The 20,709-nt window shown below is 33.6% G+C and overlaps 1 protein-coding gene across 4 annotated transcripts in view; it reads right to left on the reverse strand.

The window, feature by feature from the left end:
* The window catches only part of LOC18594311 (probable LRR receptor-like serine/threonine-protein kinase At3g47570), a 31,342-nt gene extending 13,304 nt beyond the window's left edge, over positions 1–18,038 (reverse strand). For 2 of the 4 annotated variants that reach the window (XM_018124824.1, XM_018124823.1), the window contains exons 1-3: positions 16,703–18,038; positions 15,951–16,094; positions 12,874–14,868 (exon numbers count right to left, since the gene is read on the reverse strand). In XM_018124824.1, the coding sequence (XP_017980313.1) occupies positions 12,874–14,868; positions 15,951–16,094; positions 16,703–17,762 (3,199 nt within the window). In that variant the 5' untranslated portion in view covers positions 17,763–18,038. Of the gene's footprint in view, positions 1–12,205; positions 12,692–12,873; positions 14,869–15,950; positions 16,095–16,702 lie in introns of those variants that run through there. The other 2 variants (XM_018124825.1, XM_018124822.1) reach the window with 2 other exon arrangements.

Here is a 20,709-nt window from a genome sequence, read left to right on the forward strand (position 1 = left end):
TTATAAAGTAATTACTAAATAATATATATACTTTTGTTTATATAAATTTTTAATATATAAACTTAATAATTTAAAAAGAAGTTGTGAGATTAGAATAGTTTTTTTACTTAGCAATTTTTTTAAATTTCATGTAAATAAGGACAAATTAATTCATATAATCAATAAATTTATGATTATTAGTTAAATTATAAGGTCTTTTGATAACTATGTTTTATATAAATTCGATTTATTTAAAAAAACATAATTACTATTTTTTAGATACACTATAAACATTTTAATATTTATTTATTTTTTATTTGATATTAATATTATGAAAATGATAATTTTAATACTTATAAAATTTATATAGCAAAATGTGTTTTTAGCACATTAATCCAAATGTTAAATATTTATGTAATAGTCTTCTATGTTAAAATAATTAAAAAAGGAATAAAAATTAAAAACCCATCCCACCCCCTTCGACCCTTCTGTTTCCTTTTTTTCTTTTCTTCTATTCGGGTGTCACTCCTTCCCTACTTCAATCGACTCCTTCACCGGATGTTCTTCCCCGACCTACAACTCTCTCTCTCAAGGCCTTCATTTTCCAGCCGGTGACACAAGGCTGAAGCCCCAGCTCTCTCTAGAACCGACGGCACAAGAACCTAGATCTGGTCCGCTCTGGCTTCTTCCTTTTTCAGTCGACGACACAAGCCCGAAGCCCCAGCTCTCTCTAGAACTGGCGGCACAGCAACCCAGATCTTGTCTCTCTCGCTTCTTCCTTTTCCAACCGGTGACACAAGGCCGAATCGCCTCAGCTCTATCTAGAACCGACGGCATAACAACTCAGATATTCTCTCTCTCGCTTCTTCTTTTCGCCGGAAGCAAACCTGATGCCCCAACACTCTCTCTAAAATTGACGGTACAAACCCCAAACTCCCTAAACTCCCACTGATGGTTGGCATCACTTCACCCAAAGCTCTATTTCTCTATATATATATTTTTTTCATATTCAGATTTTTTTTGTATTGTTTGGTATTATTTGGTTTGTGGATTGAGGTTTCTGGCTGCTAGACTAGGGAATTGATTTTGGCTTTGTGTGTTTTTGGGTTGCTAGGGATTTTTAGGAATTTTTACAATTGAGTTTTTGGCCCTCGGATCCCCTGTGCTACACTTGTGAATTTTGATGGGTTGTGGTATGTGCAAGGCTTCGTTCCACTACTCTGCCAGACGCGAATTTTGTGCATCTCGCATTGTAGTGGTGATACTGGTACTGGCAGGGCGTCCGTGCCCTGACAATATTTTTTTTTATTTTTTTATTAGTTAAGTATTATTGTTATTAATTTTTTTAACATAAAAAATATGGTGTTTACAGCTAGCTGCCGGCCTACCACGCCAAGCTCGGGTCTTTCATCTATTGATCTGCCTTTTCTCTCCAACAGCCCAGCCACAGCCAAGGTCTACCGACTGCGTGGGTGTCTCCCCAAGCTCCACACCCTTGTTCTTCCCTAGTTGCTGGCCTACCACGCCAAGCTCGACTCCTTCATCGGTTTATCTGAATTTTCTCCCCAGTTGCCCAGCCACAGCCACTCCCTATCGGCTGCCTCTGTGTCGTCCCAAGCCCCACGCCATTGTTATTCCCCAGCTGAGATTTTGGTATAGGATTTTGTTAAACTAGGTTCATTCTTAATAATTGTTATGCAAACAAGATTTGATGCTTCAACCATGGCTGTATGTTTCTGAAAATTGATACCCTACAAATTAATTTTACATGCCAATGTCGATGTTGTCCTTAGTTTATGAGAGAGTTTTTCATTACCCCAGATTACAATTAGTACTTTCAGACTTGTGAATTTGGTGATAATGCTGTTGTCTGGTTCCCCATATATTTATTTTTAGTTATTTAATTTTATATTATTTAATTTTAAGTTTAAGATATTTCTTTTTGATTATTTAAATTTTAATTTAAATTTTTTTATGGAAGAAAAATTAATGTGTAGTTAATTTTATGAAATACGTAGATAAATATTATTGTATATGTATACAGATTCGGGTATACATTGAGAAATTGTATAAAGAAGATTTTAATAATTTTTTAATATAATCAGATTTTTAAACGGGTTAGAGTAATTATAAGGTAGTAAAAATGTAATAGGGTTAGGGTTCGGGTTTAGGAAAATTATAGGGTACATGAGCCGTTGACATTCCTAGCCCTAGGGGTTAATTTTGTACATCTTGTTTATTTGATGTTTATCATGATTTGTTTATCAATTGATGCGCCCTATGTATTTTTAATGATGTTATTGTGTTTTAATTATTTGATTTATGGTTACAAGCCTAAACGTTTCATTGCTTTAACTTCAGTCAAAGGCTAAGGTCGGCTTTGGAAGCATCAAACCTGTGTTCGGTCTACTTCAAAACAAGATTGGGTTTTGGTTTAATTTTCGAGGTGAGTAAGATAAACACACAAGCAATTAAATGTTGGTATTTGAGAACTGACCACCCCCGTTAAACTTCAATTTTATATATAAATGATACTAGCCTTTCCAACGGATAATAGTACATATATTTTGACCCATCCGCAATACTCATGCTGTTCAATCTGATGCTATCCTAATAATTATAAACCATTTTCCTAGGTTTAACGGATAATTCATGTACGCAATAATTTATACTATAAGGGATACTTTGCAAAATATATGTAATTTTGAATATATACATATATATATATATATAATACATATTGGANCTATAAGGGATACTTTGCAAAATATATGTAATTTTGAATATATACATATATATATATATATAATACATATTGGAATGTAGGGTTTAACAAATTGTTTTGTTTCCATCAATACAAATTAGTCTTAATAATGATATTCTATGATACTTAGGATTATAAAATGTCGGGAGATCGCTCTTGGATGTACCGTCGATTACAGAATGGATTCATTACAGCTGAATTTGTAAATGGAGTTACTGAATTTATTAATTTCGCATGTTCGAAGACTACATTTATGTGGAAGAATAAAATTAGATGCCCTTGCACACGATGTAGTAACAACAAGTTCTTAGATAAAGATAAAGTCACAGAACACATCCTAAACCGTGGTTTTACTAGGGCTTACACAATTTGGAGTTTACATGGGGAAGATCATGTTGGAAAATCATCAAGAAGTAGATCTAGAGTTGAACCATCCCTTAGATTTGAGGGAGATGCTGCTTTTCGAGAACCTACATATGAAGATGAAATAGAAAATCCATATACTAGAATGGTTAGGGATGCTATGCGTCTCGAAGTTGCTTTCAACCATCGTTCTGAAAATGACTCTAGCTTTATGGAAGAAGATCCCAATCCAAATGTGTCTTCCTTTTACTCTTTGTTAAGCAATGCAGAGGAACCTTTGTGGGTAGGTTGCACAAAGCACACAACGCTTTCAGCTATGTCGCAACTGTTAAATGTTAAGGTGGAGTACAATTTGAGTGAATCATGTTTTGATCGACTGTTGGAGATAATAAAGAATATGTTGCCATCTGATGAGAATTTACCTATCGACTTTTATAGGATGAAGAAGAAGGTAGCAAAGCTTGGTTTGGGATATATCAAAATTGATGCTTGTAAGAACAATTGCATGTTATTTTATGAGTGATTCGCTACATTTGAGCAATGTCAAGTATGTGGACATCCTCGGTATAAACAGAGGAATTCAAGTGTGAGAAGGCATAAGAAAATTCCTTACAAGATTTTGCCTTACTTGCCACTTATACCGAGGCTCCAAAGGCTTTATATGTCGTGTAAAACTGTTGAACATATGACGTGGCATGCGCAACACCACAGTGATGATGGACTCCTTAGACACTCTGTTGATGGTGAGGCTTGGCAACTCTTCAACCGCACACATGAATTCTTTGCAATGGAACCTCGAAATGTAAGACTCGGGTTATGTGCTGACGGTTTCAACCCTTTTGGATCGATTGCCAAGCCGTATTCTGTTTGGCCAGTAATGCTTTGTGTGTATAATTTAACCCCATGGATGTGTATGAAACAACAATATATATTTCTTAACATGGTTATCTCGGGTAAGAAAAGTCCAAGTCAAAATATAGATGTTTTCTTGAGGCCTTTGATTGATGAGCTGACTTTATTGTGGAGAGAAGGTATTGTGACCTATGATGCATATAGAAAACAAAATTTTCATATGAGGGTAGCATTATTGTGGACAATTAATGATTTTCCTACTTATGGTATGTTGTCAGGGTGGAGTACACATGGACGATTATCATGTCCATATTGCATGGAACATTCTAAATCTTTCATATTGGAACATGATAGGAAACCTTGTTTCTTTGATTGTCATCGGCAATTTTTACCAACTAATCATCCTTTTAGGAGGCAGAGAGACAAATTTATTAAAAAAAGAGTTGAATATGACTTACCATTTCCTCGATTATCAGGCGCAGAAATATTGACACATTTGAATGAGCTTCCTCATCTCCCATTCGGAACAAAATATGGTGAGCGAAAGAGTTCAAGATATGGTGTTTGTCATAATTAGGTGAAGAAGAGTATATTTTGGTCTCTACCTTATTGGCATACGCTTCTTATTCGTCACAATTTAGATGTTATGTATATTGAACGTAATTTTTTTGAGAATATACTCAACACAGTGATGGATGTTAAAGGAAGGACAAAGGACAACATAAAGGCACGACAAGATTTGAAGGTATATTGCAAGCGGCCAAAATTGGAATTGGTGGAAAATAATGGAAAACTGTACAAGCCCAAGGCTGCTTACACATTAAATAAGGAGGAAATAAGAAATGTTTGTGCTTGGGTTAAACAATTGAGATTACCAGATGATTTTGTGTCGAATATTTCTCGGTGTGTTAATGAGATTATTGAAAAATTTTATGGGATGAAAAGTCATGATTGTCATGTTTTTGTGCAACGATTGCTCCCAATTGCATTTCGTGATATGCTGCCTCAAACAATTTGGGATTCAATTACTAAGATATCTCAATTTTTTAGGGATTTGTGCACAACTGAAATACCTATTGATCATATGGAAACATTGCAAGGAAAAATATGTGAAATTATATGCAAACTAGAGAGGATATTTCCTCTAGGTTTCTTTGACTTGATGGAGCATTTGTCAATTCATTTACCTTACGAGGCCAGGGTTGGTGGACCCGTCCAGTATCGATGGATGTATCCATTTGAGAGGTAAAATAATTAATATTTGTTTTCATATATTTATTTTGAAGAGTTAAAAGTACATCATAAGATTGATGAATATTGTGGTTGTTAGGTTTTTGCAACAGTTGAAGAAGAAAGTAAAAAATCGTGCCTCTGTTGAAGGATCTATATGTGAGGCTTATGTTATCAAGGAAGTTTCCTCATTCTGTTCATGGTATTTTGAACCTACTGTGCGAACAAGAGTAAATCGAGTGCCACGTAATGATGATGGGGGATAGATGGACTTTATGGGTCGTCTTTCAATTTTCACTCACCCGGGGCGAGCTTTTGGTTCATGTGATAAATCTCGATTTTTAGATGACGATAAGTTTTATGCTGTGGAGTTATATGTTTTAATGAATTGTGAAGAGATGCTGCCATATATAAAGTAAGTACCATTACTTTTTTAACTTGTTAATATCCTATAATAAGATTGAAGTTAATCACGTAGTCATGGATATTATGATAGGATATTTGATGAAATTGTGAAGGGAGATGTTGTGGAAATTTCGGAAGAGGAATTGGAGAAAGTATGTGATGCGAGATTCGTTAAATGGTTTAAAAATTATGTAAGTTTCCTTAACATAGAAGTGAACTTTTAATTAATCCATTTCTTTTTTATTATGTAATTTATTATTTTATTCTCTTGTAAAATATCCTTGTAGTTTGCAAAGCATAATGAGGAAATAGACCAACGTTTAATTGAAATCTCTTATGGTCCCGGACGGATGATAAGGTGTTATAGTGGATATTTTGTAAATGGTTTCAAGTTTCACACCTTAGATTACGGCCAAAATCGTAAGACAATGAATAGTGGGGTTTGCATAAAAGGAAGTTTTTACAATGATCATGAGCATGACTTTTATGGCATCTTAGTGGTTATAATCGAGTTGGAGTATTTTGGTATAGGGAATAGAGTTGTTCTATTCAAGTGTCATTGGTTTGATACTGAAAAAGGAATAAAGGTAGATCGATTACATGGTCTTGTTGATGTCAGTTACAACTCAATACTGGCTAGTAATGAACCATTTGTTTTAGCTGCCCAAGCTCACCAAGTTTATTATAGTAGTTATCCATCAAGAATAAGAGATCGACGTGATTGGTGGGCAGTATTTAAAACAAAAGCTAGGAGTAGATTTCAAATTCCTATTAGTGGTGATAGAGAAAATCAAAGTGATTTGAATGAAGGAGTATACCAAGAAGATGTGTCCAATTCAATTACTAGTACTCAATCAGAGGAAGTTGATTTAACAGAGTTAGCGAATGGTGATTATGAAGAGGTTAATCTATCGATTGAGGATGAAGAAGATGATATCGATAAAGATAAAGATGAAGAAGACGACATGGAAAGAGAAGATAATGAAGATGATGATGAAGATGAAGATGAAGATGAATACGAAGATGAAGATGAAGATGAAGATCATGTGGAGCACGACGATTGTGAAACTTATAATGATGATAGTGATAATAATGTAGAACATGAGTTTGATTAATAAGGAAGTGAATGATGACTGTAGCCACGTAGGATATTGGTTTAATATTTTATTTTTACGGTATTGTTGAACTTAAATTTTACAATATTAAAGTATTTTGACATGATGTAAAATTAGAACGTTTGAGTTAAAATCGAGATTTAAATGTTGAAATTAGTTAATATATAATTGCTGCTTTGCTTCTAAATTTTAAGAATTATATGTGTCATTACTGTGAATTGATATTTTTATTCTGTTATAATAATAATCATATTAATAATAATTGCTAATGGGATTTTAACAATACGTTGGAAATTGTAGGAATGATGGTTAAAGGGAAGCAATCAAAACTGAGACCTAGGTCTTCATATGCAATGGGAAGTATGGCTATGCTTACAAGTTCCCAAGCGTGTGATGATATATCCATTCCACAACAGGTGCAGCAGCAGAATACTGATGCGCCATTTGAGACACAGTCTTTGTACGATGCATTTGCAGAGCAAGTAGAAAATGAGACATCTACACATGATATTACAAGATCCCCATCTATTGATCTTAGTGGAAATGCAAATGAGGAATCGTCAAGATCAAGAGGTAAAGGACCCAGTGTAGGACTACAGACTCCTGTAGATCCATCGAACAGACTGCGTATAACTCCTATTGGGAATAGGTATGTTATCTTGTTAAACTTGTTATATTTTTCAACTCAATTTATAATTTTTTTAATTTTAATATATACAATTATTTGAAATATTTTGCAAGCACTTTTTTTTAGAGAGGGGTCACATCTACAATAACAAGGATCATCAAAAATCACTTTCATGGTCCATGGTCGACATGGAGGAAAGTCCCTAATGATATGAAAGAGTTAATATTTAGAAAATTTCAGGTATTATGTTTGTTATATATTTGTTAAGCGTACACTTTTCCATTAATTTGTATAACTTTGTTAAATTATTGTATTACATTATGTTGTAGGAAAAGTGTGTTTGGTCTGCAAATAAAGATGTTGTAGTTCGACGCATATAGGAAAAAATTTGTTCCGATCGATTAAGAGACATGCTTTCAGAAGAAAGGCATAAAGCAATGACTGAAGCTAAAACTAACAACATTACAGAATGCAGAGGCATGTCGAAGGAATGGATCACAAATGAAATATGGGACACCCTGATCGATACAGTATGGGGTACAGAAGAGTGGTAAAACAAATCACGAAAAGTAAGGCAAAATTGTTTAACGCCAAAAGAAGGAAGCATTCCAAAGCACACTGGCGGTTCAATTCCATTTGTGGTTCATGCAAAAAGGATGGTATGAATTAATGTTACTCAGAATTAATATGTATGTTTTCCCATGAATTTCATTTAAATTGTTTACATATATATTGGATTTCGGTTTTGCTATACATGTTATATATATGTAGAATAAAAAATATATATATGTATATATATATNATATATATATATTTATATATCGATTATGATTGACTATATATAGTTGAAAATAAATGCAGGCAATTGAGTTGAAATGAGATGTTACCTTCTTGGAAGTTTTCAATCGATACTCATAAGCGCTCAAGGGGTCATGGTGATTTTATTGATAACAAGTCAAAGTCTAAAAGTGTAAGTAAAAATTCATTAATGTTGACTATTTCTTCTAAGTTGATGTTCTGCTTCAATATTAATCATTAATGATGGTTTTTATGTAGGAAATGTATAATTATGTACTATCGCAGAAGTATGGCGATGAGTCATCTTCTCAGCCGGAATTTGATCCACATGGTTGGACTGAAGTAATTGGAGGGAAGGAGACTACACGCACTCATGTGTATGGGTTTGGCACTCGTGTCCCTGCGACAGCTTACTAACTGGAATACAATCCAATATAGCAACATCTGAGTCTGCATGTGGCCCTCTCAACTCAAACTTTAACAGTCCTGCAAATGCATTGGAAGAAAAAATGGAAAATCTTGCACAAAACTTGAATAAGATACGTGAGGAAATATGTGGGGAAATACGTGAAGAAATGAGAAATGTGATGGCGGAAGGCATGAGTGAATTTATGGCACGTATGGAAACCATGTTCATGAGTAATGCGCGTTCAACCCTTGGCGATGCGGGACCTTCAAAACTTGACAAGTAAGAAAAAAACTTCCCTCACATGATGTATAATTTTCAGAGCAAACACTTGGATAAATTTTAAGGATGTTATATTTAATATTCATATGTATCAAACTATATTATATATTGTGTGTTAAGGATAATTTATAATTAGATGTTAGGACTTGAATCTCAATTTTGTAATGTGTTTTTATTTAATATATTTTACAGTTGAATGCGGAATTAAATTTAGTATTGGAAACAAAAATGGTAATTTTTTCAGAAAATTTATTATAAAAATAATAGGTCAAACTATTACCAACAGAAAATTCCGTTGGAAAGCATATTTCCAACAGAAATTTTCGTTGGAAATGCCAACCGAATTTTCCGTTGGAAATATGTTTTCCAATGGAATTTTTCGTTGGAAACTTTCCGTTGGAATTGCCTTTTCCAACGGAAATTTTGTTGGAAATTTTCAACGGATTTCTAAAAAAAAGGGCAAAAATTCAAATTTCCAATGGATTTTCAACGGATTTCCATAAACATTTCGTCTGTGGGCTTCTTTCTTGTGAAGGTTTCCATAACAAGAACACCAAAACTATACACATCACCTTCTGTAGCAATAATTTTGGTGTAGGATAAACTAAGAACATAAGAATTTACGTGGTTTGATCTTTTGATGACCTATATTCACGGGCATAGCAATAAAAAAAAATCCACTAAGAGAAAAATCCGGAGATTACAAGAACAATCTCAAACTCTCAACCCTTATCCCATGTACACCCAAATCACTCTCTCTAAATCTAAGTGATGATTATTCTTTAACCTCATAGGGTTCTTTTATAGTACAATAATCTTTATCCTAATATAATTAGGAATTGTTATTCTAGTCTAACTAGATTTAAAGACTATTTAATAAGGTATATTAGTTTAATTAGAATTAAACAATCCTAATTAAATCACAATTCAAGACTATCCTAACAATTGTCAAAGCTATATCTGCCAAAACATGATTGCACGGACACCCACCAGTAAGTTCTCTATTCTTAAGAAAAAACGATGCAATGTTGACAACAACCTAGAAAAAGAACCACCTAATTAAACAAGGGAATTTTTGCAGAGCTAAAGCCTGTAATTTCTAGAAAGAATACCAACTCACGTACTAATTTTGTAACGTAACCATAAACCACCCTGGTTTTTTTTTCAAAACAGGGATTTAGTACCTTTTGATCATGATAATCAGGTAAAGATGTTTGAAATTCACTTTTTTTTTAATTTTTTATCATAATTATACATGAATCTATTAATTTTTAAAATAAAAACTCCACCCTAAAAGAATATTTTCTTTGGACACATAAGTTTTTCGTTAATTTGATGACGTAATGATATTTTTAGGATAATTTTACTAGTCATTAATTTTAAAAATTATCACTATATAAAATACAATTTCTCTCTACCCAACATTCTCTCTCCGTCTTTCACTAAATTTTCTCCGACATAGATGGCAGTGACAGCAAACGTTCTTAGAATGAATCTGACTACAGGAACAACAAATCTAGATAGAAAATTCCAGATTTGGCATTCTTGCAATGCATATGAGTGATGAAGGGGCTCCCCAGTGTTAGGGAATGTTAGATTTGGCGTTCCCTAACTAGATCTAGCCACAGAAGCGCTAGATTCGACGTTCCCAAGGTCGAATCTAGTGAGGGAATGCCACATCAAACATTCCCGCAGTGTTGACGAGCGTTGGAAGGGCTCCTATTGCTGAGGAACGCGGATCTAGCGTTTTTTGTCTAGATTTGACTACGAGAGTGACGAGCATTGGAAGGGCTCCCTGCCCAAATATAGTGTTCTTATGACACCAGGGAGCCTTGGCAAGTCCAAGATGGTGCTAGGGTGAGGAGCGTCGTCAATTGCTTTAGAGAATGAAACAGAGTGAAAAAAGAAGAACATTTTAAACATTTCACATTTAGATATTAACATCGCTTACAAGTTTGGGATGGAGTGCTCAATTTGAAAACTAAGGGACCTATATGTAGTTATGACCAAAAGTTAAGGGGATTAATGTATTTTGCTCCAAAAAAGTTGTATCACGTCCTGTTCAAAAACAAGTTGTCATATTAAAAAAATGTTGCAATCATCTCTTAAGGCCTCCGCATATAGTAGAGAATATCTTTCCAGTAAAGTTCTTGAACATTTTTTTTACAAAATCATTAGGAAGTGAGACAAAGTTTTGCGATTCATCAACAAAATCATCTGGCAAAGACGTTTTTAGAATTTTTAATGAGATTTTACCAAATTAAAGATGGACGAAAGCAACCAAAATGCAAAACCATTTTCTTCGCTATAGTTCTTTTTCACCTTCTTCTTCTTTCCTTTTTTCCAATTTCTTTTTTTTTTTCAATTTTGCACCGAATTTGAAAAAATTGGAACATTTTGTTTATTTCAAGAGGGATGCAAAATGTTGAAACATTCCTTTCCTTTCCTCTATTTAAATTCTTTTTATTATTAAAATTTTTGAAAAGAAAGATGAGTAAACCAAAAACATGGTTTTGAATGTTTAAAAGGCATGAAAGAGCTGGATGGCTAGTGTTTGGGATGGCATGAGAGAGAAATCGAAAGCATCTAATTTGTCTTAAAGAGTTTTAAGAGTATTTTTGTCATGTCATAACAAAAGTTGAGTAAAAACAGTTAACTTTATATTCAAGATTATTTTTTAAATAAGTTTATGAGGTTGGCTATTTTTCACAATTTACTTTATTTTTTAATTTCATATTTTGACTGCCTTTTATGGTATTGCATCTGTATGCTATATCTGGAGATGTTGACTATGTGTAAGCAAGGGAGTTACCTTGCCCTATTTTGAGTTTTTCTGGAGTCTATTTTTTAGTAACCCTGTGTGGAATTTTCCTTTGTTGCTATTCTGGTGGGAGCACATTACACAAGAAGGGAGGTTATTTTTGCTTTGCCATTATTAGACCTTTTCTGTCCTGCAGAGTCTCGAGCTGTTAATGTCTGTTATGGTGTTGTCTTGCTGCTTCATTTAAATTTCTGAGGAATGATGTTATGTACTGTAGTCATGTGTATGAACTGAGTATTTGTGCAAGGTGGTCAAATCCCTTTGTCTTTTCTCATGGTCTGGCTCTTTGCCAATGACCAATTTCATGTATCAATTCTTAAATACATAATACAATTTACTTTTGGCTGAGAAAAAAAAATTCTTTACTTGCTTTTGTGTAGTATGCAAATTTTTTTCAAACTATTCAACATCATTTTTTTTTGTTTGTCTTAATTCAAGCCAAGTATATATTTAACCAATCCACATGATGCTTACAGACATTAGACATACACACACATATATATATCTTGACGAGTAGCTTACAGACATATATGACAATAAGAGAAACATGCTGGGAGATATTATCCCCAACTTTGTGACTACTGCACTTGTCCAATGCTTTATCTGAGTTCACATGGAGTGAAAAAAGAAAAAATACCTTCTTTATATAAATTGCATGGAAACTAGAAACCCTATTTGTGGTCTTTTATTAATTAAATTTTTTTAACTTCTTGTAAGAACGTGACTTTGATTTTCATCAATCTAGCAACAACTTCTTTCATATCAATCCTCTTCTCTGGTACCTCCGTTGAACATTCCAGCGCCAATTGCAAAATGGATAACGCACACTCATTCGCTGCTAAGCTTTCACTTTTTCCATTATTCAGCAAATTAGTGTCTACAACATGAACTACTGCATATGGTAATGACTCTTCCACCCAACACTTCAAGCTCGTCTTTTCCATAAACATTTCGTCCGTGGGCTTCTTTCTTGTGAAGGTTTCCATAAGAAGAATACCAAAACTATACACATCACCTTCTGTAGAAATAATCCCTTCTGATCCATATTCTGTTTTGAAAATTAATTTAAATTCATCATAAAAAATATTCATTGTTTTTGCAAGATAATGAAAAAAATACTTAAAATTTAGTGATGAATCTAAAGACAACATATACGCATGCATGTTCATGTAAACATATAAGAGGAGAAATATAAATCATCTAAGAGTGAGAATAAAATAAAACCATCACCTGGTGACATATATCCGATAGTTCCTAGCGTCATGGTTTGAATTAAATCCTCTTCTCCTAAGAGTTTTGCAATGCCAAAATCACCCAAATGGGCAATCATATCTTTATCTAGGAGGACATTGTTAGGCTTTAAATCGCAATGAACTACAGGAGGGGTATGACCATGATGGAGATATTCCAATGCCAATGCGATGTCCATCATTACATTCAACCTTTGCGAAATATCCAGAAAAAAGTTGTGAGAATATAACCACTTCTCCAAGCTTCCATTAGGCATGAGCTCAAGTACCAAGGCTTTAAAATCAATGTTAGAGCAACTACTGATGATTTTGACCAAATTTCGATGACGAATACTACGAAGGACCTCACACTCAACATCAAAACTTTTAAGGGCTCTATCGACATTTACATTAAAGACTTTTACTGCAATGCTCATACCATTTGAGAGAGTCCCTTGGTATACTGACCCAAAACTCCCTACTCCAAGTAAATTGCTTTCAGAAAATCCATCTGTAGCTTGATCCAGCTCATGATAAGAAATTCTTCTCCATTCAGCTAATACTAGCAAATTTTCTTCAGTTGGCACTGCAGCTTTCCGATTTCGACGTCGTAAAAAAGTTATAACCATGGCCAATATCAATATTATTGAGCCAATTGCTGGTAGAATATATTTTAAAAGCTCAGTACCCATCTTGGACCTTCTAGAGGGATTCGTTTTGCAAGGTGGGACTTGCAATCGAGGTGAACCACACAAGGCTTTATTCCCCATAAATGATTGAATTGAGTAGTTGCCAAATGATCCTCCACTAGGAATTTCCCCTTCTAGTCTATTGAAAGAGACATTGAAATATTTGAGATAGGAAAGTTGCTCCAAGGACTTGGGGATCATTCCTGAGAGATTATTTCTTGACAAATCCAAGAATTCCAAACTTATTAACTCACTTACAGACTCAGGAATAGAACCCTGTAAGACATTACCAGAAAAGGAGACATGAGTTAAGTCTTTGAGATCACCAATGCTGCTTGGGATAGAACCTGAGAACTGATTATCTGACAAATTTAAATTGGTCACGACCTTCCACTTTCCAATATCTGGGAGAGAGCCGCTTAGAGAATTTGAAGACAATTCTAGGAACAAGATACCATCAAGTCTTGTCAAGGTTGACGGTATTGAGGTAAAATTATTGGAGTCTAAGAAAAGATTTCTTAGAGAAACGACATCACCTAAGCATGATGGAATCGGTCCAAATAGTTTGTTACCTGCGAGAGACAAGTACGCCAACTTCTCCAGATGACATAACTCAAATGGAATGGATCCTTCAAGCCTATTGTTTCCAAGATCGACATTTTGCAAATCTCTCAATCTTCCGATTGTAGTAGGTATTTTTCCAGTCAAGTCATTGTGGTCAAGACCCAACCATAACAACCTGGTTAAGTTACCAATTTCTCTTGGGATGCTGCCCTTAATGTTGCAAAGAGAAGCATAGAAAAGGGTTAGAGAAGCAGATAAATTTCCAAGAGCAGCTGGAAGTTCGCCTCTGATCGAGGGATTACCATCAAATATCAACGCGTTCAAATCTTTGCAGTTTGTCAATGATGGGAGAAAGCTCAATTCTGGAGATGAAGGATTACTACTTAAATTGTTATGACTTAGGTCGAGGCGTTTTAAATATCTTAGATTGCCAAGGGTGTCAGGAATAACTCCGGAAAAAGAATTATTCAACAATTGGAGATAAATAAGCTGCGAGGCATTGGAGATAGAGCTCGGGATTGGCCCACTCAGTTCATTTACTGCAAGATGAAGCGCTTGCAGTTTAGGAAGTCCAAGGCCTGTGGTTGATGGCAGCTGGCCTGAGAAGCGATTGAAATTAAGCCCAATAGACTTTGCAGTTGAGATGTTAAAGATTGATGGAGGGATGAAACCAGTAAGGCTATTATTTACCAAGTCCAACACTTCTAGATTCTGTAGGTTGCCAATCTGAAATGGAAGTGTACCTGCCAATGCATAAATTAATTTTTTTTCACAGCCTTACTTTCATTGTTTCACAGGTCTTACAAACTATAATATTCATATTGAAAATGTTACTATAAAAAAATTGAGTTTTAATCACACTTATTTAGGTGATATATTTTTTTGTATAGTAAAATTTTAAAAAGTGCAGTTATTTAAACTTTTAATTTCACTTTTGTCACATTTATTAGCAATATAAAATAGTGTAACTTTTGTTGGTGTATGCAATTTCTATTTTTACATTTTGTTCATAATATATTTAAAAATTTATATAATAAAATTAAATCTACAAAATTAAAATGTTTCAAAAAATATAAAAAAATGTTATTAAAAATATTTTTAAAATTTTTTTTGAAAATGTACTGTTTTAAGTTAAATTTGTTGTAATGTGTTTTGAGGAAAGAAGCTGAGTAGTCCAACAAAAGTTTCAGTCCTCCTATTGGGACCACTAAAATTTCCAAGGTTCTCATGTGAACGTAATATCTTACATCACTTAAAAGTGGGATGTTTATATATATATATATATGTAAACTCATTAACGTAGACTTTTTAATTTACATAGTGACCAACATGTATGTATGAGTTTTTTTGGTGTGCTCCTCATAGTCTTTTTGAATTTGTCCAATTACGTAGCTTTTAAACACATTTAAAATCAATGAAACTGAATATTCTTATTTGAATCCAAATTAGTACAAATATATTTTAATTTATAATTTTTAATAATATTCTCCTCTATTATAATTAGTGTGTGAATTGAATGTAAACTAAAATTTAATCTATCAAAATGATTGACCAATTTACAGGCAACAGTTAATATTTGAAATTTCAATATAGAAACATTTTGCTTAATAATAGATACATATATTTTCTAAATAAAGAATCTAACTCAAAGTTTTTTTTTTTTGCATAAAAAAATCTCAACCTAAAAGTTTCATATTCAAATATTTCTCTGAGGAAAGTATGTGGGATATAAATGCTAACCTCTCACAAAGTAGTCCATGAGTCAATAGAATGAAATAACTTAGAGAGAGTCAATAGAAGGAAAAAACATAGAGAGATAGTGTACCTGACAGGCTGTTAGACTCAAAATTAAGGACCTTAAGAAGTGTTAAATTCCCAATACTTGAAGGAATAGGTCCTTCTAAGTTATTTTCTGAGCAGATAAGTGTCTCTAACTTTAGAAGAGAACCAATCTGCCATGGGATTTGCCCTGTAAAATATAATTAACATCTTTAAATTACAAAGGAAAAATAGAAAATGGCAAAAAGCTTGGGCTTCTAGCAAGCCCATTTCTATAGAAGCCTAATTCTATTTTTAGACAAAAAAATTTAAAAGATTAACAGTGTCAAGCAACTTCTTTTCCTTGTTTTTTTCAAAAAAAAATGTTCATTCAATGGATAAATCATGTGATTTCATCCTACAAAAAATAAGAAGGAAAAACAGGGGCGTATTCAGATAAATAAATCAAAAGACATTCTCCATACAACATTGAGTTTCAAAAAGCATTTTTCTAGAGAAAAAATAGTTGCAAATTTTTTATTTCTTTATTTGAGAAGTAGATTCTTACAACGCTTCATCAATTTTTTATTTTGCATGAACAAACAAAATAAAAATAGAAGTCTCAATCCAAACGTGGAGAAAAATGATTTTGTAATATTTAAATTTATGTAAAAAAAATACACTTGAATATTTGATTTATTGATTAATGAATGATCTTCTTATTTAAAGAGTATGGACTTAAATTCTCTTTTAAAAAAACAATTATGTTAAAAAACAATGGACAAAGAAACTTTAGATAGTCTATCAATGCATATGTACCTTTGAGATTGATCCCCTCAAGCAGCAATTTCTTAAGCATAGTCAAATTTCCAATTTCCAAAGGCAAACTTCCATCAAAATGATTATAAGATAAGGTCAATTCCATTAACTCTTTGCATTTGAATAAACTAGTTGGAATTTTCCCCGTAAGCAGGTTCCCACCTAAAGAAAGCCCTTGCAAATTAGGAAATCTATTACACAGATCTGACGGGAGATTACCACTGAGAAGATTAACGGAGAGGTCAATGAGTTGCAGCGAAGAAGTGTTGACTGGAATGGACGGTATCGAATCAGAGAGTTTGTTGTTGCTTAGATCAAGTTCTTGCAATGAAGATAGGTTGAAAATTGAGGGAGGTATGGAACCTGAAATCTGATTAAAGGAGAGGTCAATGAGTTGCAGCGAAGAAGTGTTGACTGGAATGGAGGGTATCGAATCAGAGAGTTTGTTGTTGCTTAGATCAAGTACTTGCAATGAAGATAGGTTGAAAATTGAGGGAGGTACGGAACCTGAAATCTGATTATAATCTAAGACCAATATCTCTAACTTGGGTAAAAAGCACAGAGATGATGGGAGTACACCTGTGAAGTTATTACCATACAGAAACAAGTTTTGAAGTTGAGTAAAGGAACCGAACCATGACGGAATTTCTCCATTGAGGTTGTTGTTACCGAAATTTATACTGTTCAACCGGTGCAAATTCGCCAATTGGTTGGGTAATGAGCCATGAAAACTATTGTTTCTCATGTTCAGCCTGGAGAGGAAAGACAGATTTCCCAAGTGAGGTGGGATGGTGCCGACTAGACCCATACCAAAAAGATTTAGAGCTGTGACCCTGAGATGCTTGGCTCCGCAAGTGACACCGATCCAATTGCATACCGATGTAGCAGTCGACCAATTGGTCTCCAAAAGATTTTGAGGGTCAAAAGTTACATGGGATTTCAATGCAAGAAGAGCCAATTGGTCTGTGGTGATATTGGGTGATTCTACAGACAAAGAAGTAACAAAGTTATGAAACAGAAGCACAACAACAAGAGGGAGGATAAAGCGAGCGTTTCTCATGATGAGATTATGTGGTTTGAGGAATGGGGAATGGAATGGAATTCTCAAGGCAACTGCAATTGGTCACGTATGAATTCTTGGTTGCGAAGAAGCACTATGATGTTCTCCTAGTTTTATTGTTAACCAAGTCTGCTTTTGAAAGTCAGTGAACTAATTAAACCCAAACTGTAAAACACATTTAACACAAAGCCTGCCATAGTGCTCGTGGGTGATTTTCCAGGCAAACAAACAAGAACGAATAAAATCTGTGTCCAACCTATTGGTAGTGAAACTGACAGAAAATATATCTTTGTAATTCATTCAAGTAGATCTGCACAGTAGGGAGATTAATATAATCCCTTAATAATATATAATATATGTAATATGACTTAAATAATGTTATAAATTTTGGAATTTTAAAATTGCATCGCAAATATGTAAAATAATTATTTTAAATAAAATTGATCAATCTCCATATCTTATATTTATTCTTTGTAAGTATAAAAAAGTTTTTTTTTTGGAAAATTATGTATAAAAAAGTTTAAACGAGAAACATTTAAAAAGAGTTAGGATAATGTTATCTTCATTGCTTTGATAATTATATCTGTCGCTGCAATTGAAATCAAATCTTCCTTTGAACAAGTTGAAAAAACACGCTGTAATAAATTTGCATTTATTTATTTTTTCATCAACTTGTGTTGTTAAAAATCCATTGGCATAGACTTTGACAGACTCATACTTCATGGGGAAAATGGTGCGGTGTTTCTTTCTCACTTGTCTTCGTTCGAAAAGTCAGTCAAGTCAACTAACTAAAGCCAACCACTTTAACACAAAGCCAATCATAGCTCTTAGCTGATTTTCTACTCAAACAGAAATAAGTGAAGAAATATCGTATGCAACTGTTTGATAACGAAACTGACATAAAAGGAATCTTACTTCATAATTTGTCTAAGTTGAGAGATTAATATAAGCCTCCAATAAGATATAAATAAAACCACTCGAGTAATCCAATGAATTCATTGTGTAGTCTTAAAATTTCACCATCGATCTATTAAGTCTGAAAGGACTAATCAGTCCATATTTTAGATATTTTTTATGTGTATAAAAAGTTTAAAAAAAAAAGATTAAATAAGAACTAAGATAATCTTATCTTGATTGCTCTGCTTATGGTTCTGTGGCCGCAAATGCAAGCAAATCTTCCTTTGAAAATTCAATAAGCTAAAGTCTAGAGCCAAAGGGAAAAAACTCACTACAATAAATTTGGTATTTAATTTTCTTAACTTGTGTTATTAAAAATATTTTAATTAGGATAGAACTTTGCAAATTACTTTGGCTGCTCTATACAATCTTTTATTAGAAGTATTTTGGACAAACAACATGCATATAGAGTGACAAAGACTGCACTTTTGTAAAAGCTGTTAATTATATATGAAAATGAATTGCACCCAAAAAGTTTAAACAACTAATACTATAGACATACATACATAAAAATATAAGGGTTCTTTTTTTAAATAGGCCCTACGCATAACGTGTTTTTGACAATAAACTTCCTCATAATTTTAACTATTTTTAGTCAAAAAAATTAAAATTTGAACAAAATTACCCTTAATAAAATCGACCCATTTATTTGGCTCCACGTCTCAACCTGAAACCTATTAATGGGTCAAGTATGTTTAGGTTTGCACCTCAAACTAATTCATATTTTTTGAGCTTTCCTCACCAGACTATTAATCTCTAGAGTATTCCTTACTAGAAAGAAAAACGTTTAAGCATTTTGAGCATTTTGGAATAGTTTTTGATACATGAAAAAAACCTATGAGCATTTTAAGCATTTTTAAACATTTTGGAGTGTTTTTTGATATATGAAGAAAAACTTTTGAACATTTTGAGCATTCATATTCGTTAATTATGTTGTTAAATGGAATATGGTGTATCGTTTGAAGTTGTTGATCTTGTTAAATGGAATTTAGTAGTTTTGGTATTTTTAAGAATTACATGACTAGTTTTTAAGCATTGTGTGACTAACTTTGGATATTACGTAACTGACTTTGGGCATTACGTGACTAATTTTTTATAAAGTATTGCGTGACTAGTTTCTAACAAGGCATTGCGTGACAAGTTAATAGGCATTGCATGACTTGTTTCTGATAAGGTATTGCATGACTAGTTGATAGGTATTGCGTGACTAGTTTTTGATAAGGCATTGCGTGACTAGTTTCTGATAAGGCATTGCGTGACTAGTTGGTAGGCATTGCATGACTTGTTAGTAAGGCATTGCGTGACTTGTTAGTAAGGCATTGCATGACTTCTTAGTAAGGCATTGCGTGACTAGTTATTAAAGCATTGTGTGACTTAGGTATTACTTAAAAATCAATCACGCAATGCCTAAAAACTAGTCACGCAATGTCTAAAACTATCGTAATATGCAAGTCCGGGAACCCGACCGCCAGACGCGAGTGAAAACTCACTAAAAAATAGGAGTTACCACCAATCTGTTTTGCTAGGTGTGATTGGTCACCTATTAACTCGATTCTAATCGGCAGAGTCTTAATTAGATTTAAGCCCACCAAAAGAACCTTAAACTAGTCTACGTTTTTTTCAGATCTAGGCTCGGGAGTACGGTTACGCCCGGAGAAGGATTAGCACTCCCGGAACGCCCATTACATGAACGGTACCATTTTTGGATTATCTTATTAGACTTTAATTTTTAAGTTCATTTTATTTCCTTAGCTATTATTCACTTATTTTATCTCCTATTTAACCTAAAATGGAATGCAAATGTGAAGTAAGATGAAATGCATGGTGTAAGATAAAAATGTCAAACGAATAACCTTTTATCGAGAATATTTTCTCGAATCCACATATCATATTGGTGGGACTCGGGGTATTCTCTCACCTAGGAAATTATTCGAGAAATTCACCTTCGCAATTTCGACGAATAAATCCCGTCACTGGGGTCATCGTACGT

This window comes from Theobroma cacao, chromosome 7 (assembly GCF_000208745.1).
Source record: "Theobroma cacao cultivar B97-61/B2 chromosome 7, Criollo_cocoa_genome_V2, whole genome shotgun sequence".
NCBI classification, from domain to species: domain Eukaryota; kingdom Viridiplantae; phylum Streptophyta; class Magnoliopsida; order Malvales; family Malvaceae; genus Theobroma; species Theobroma cacao.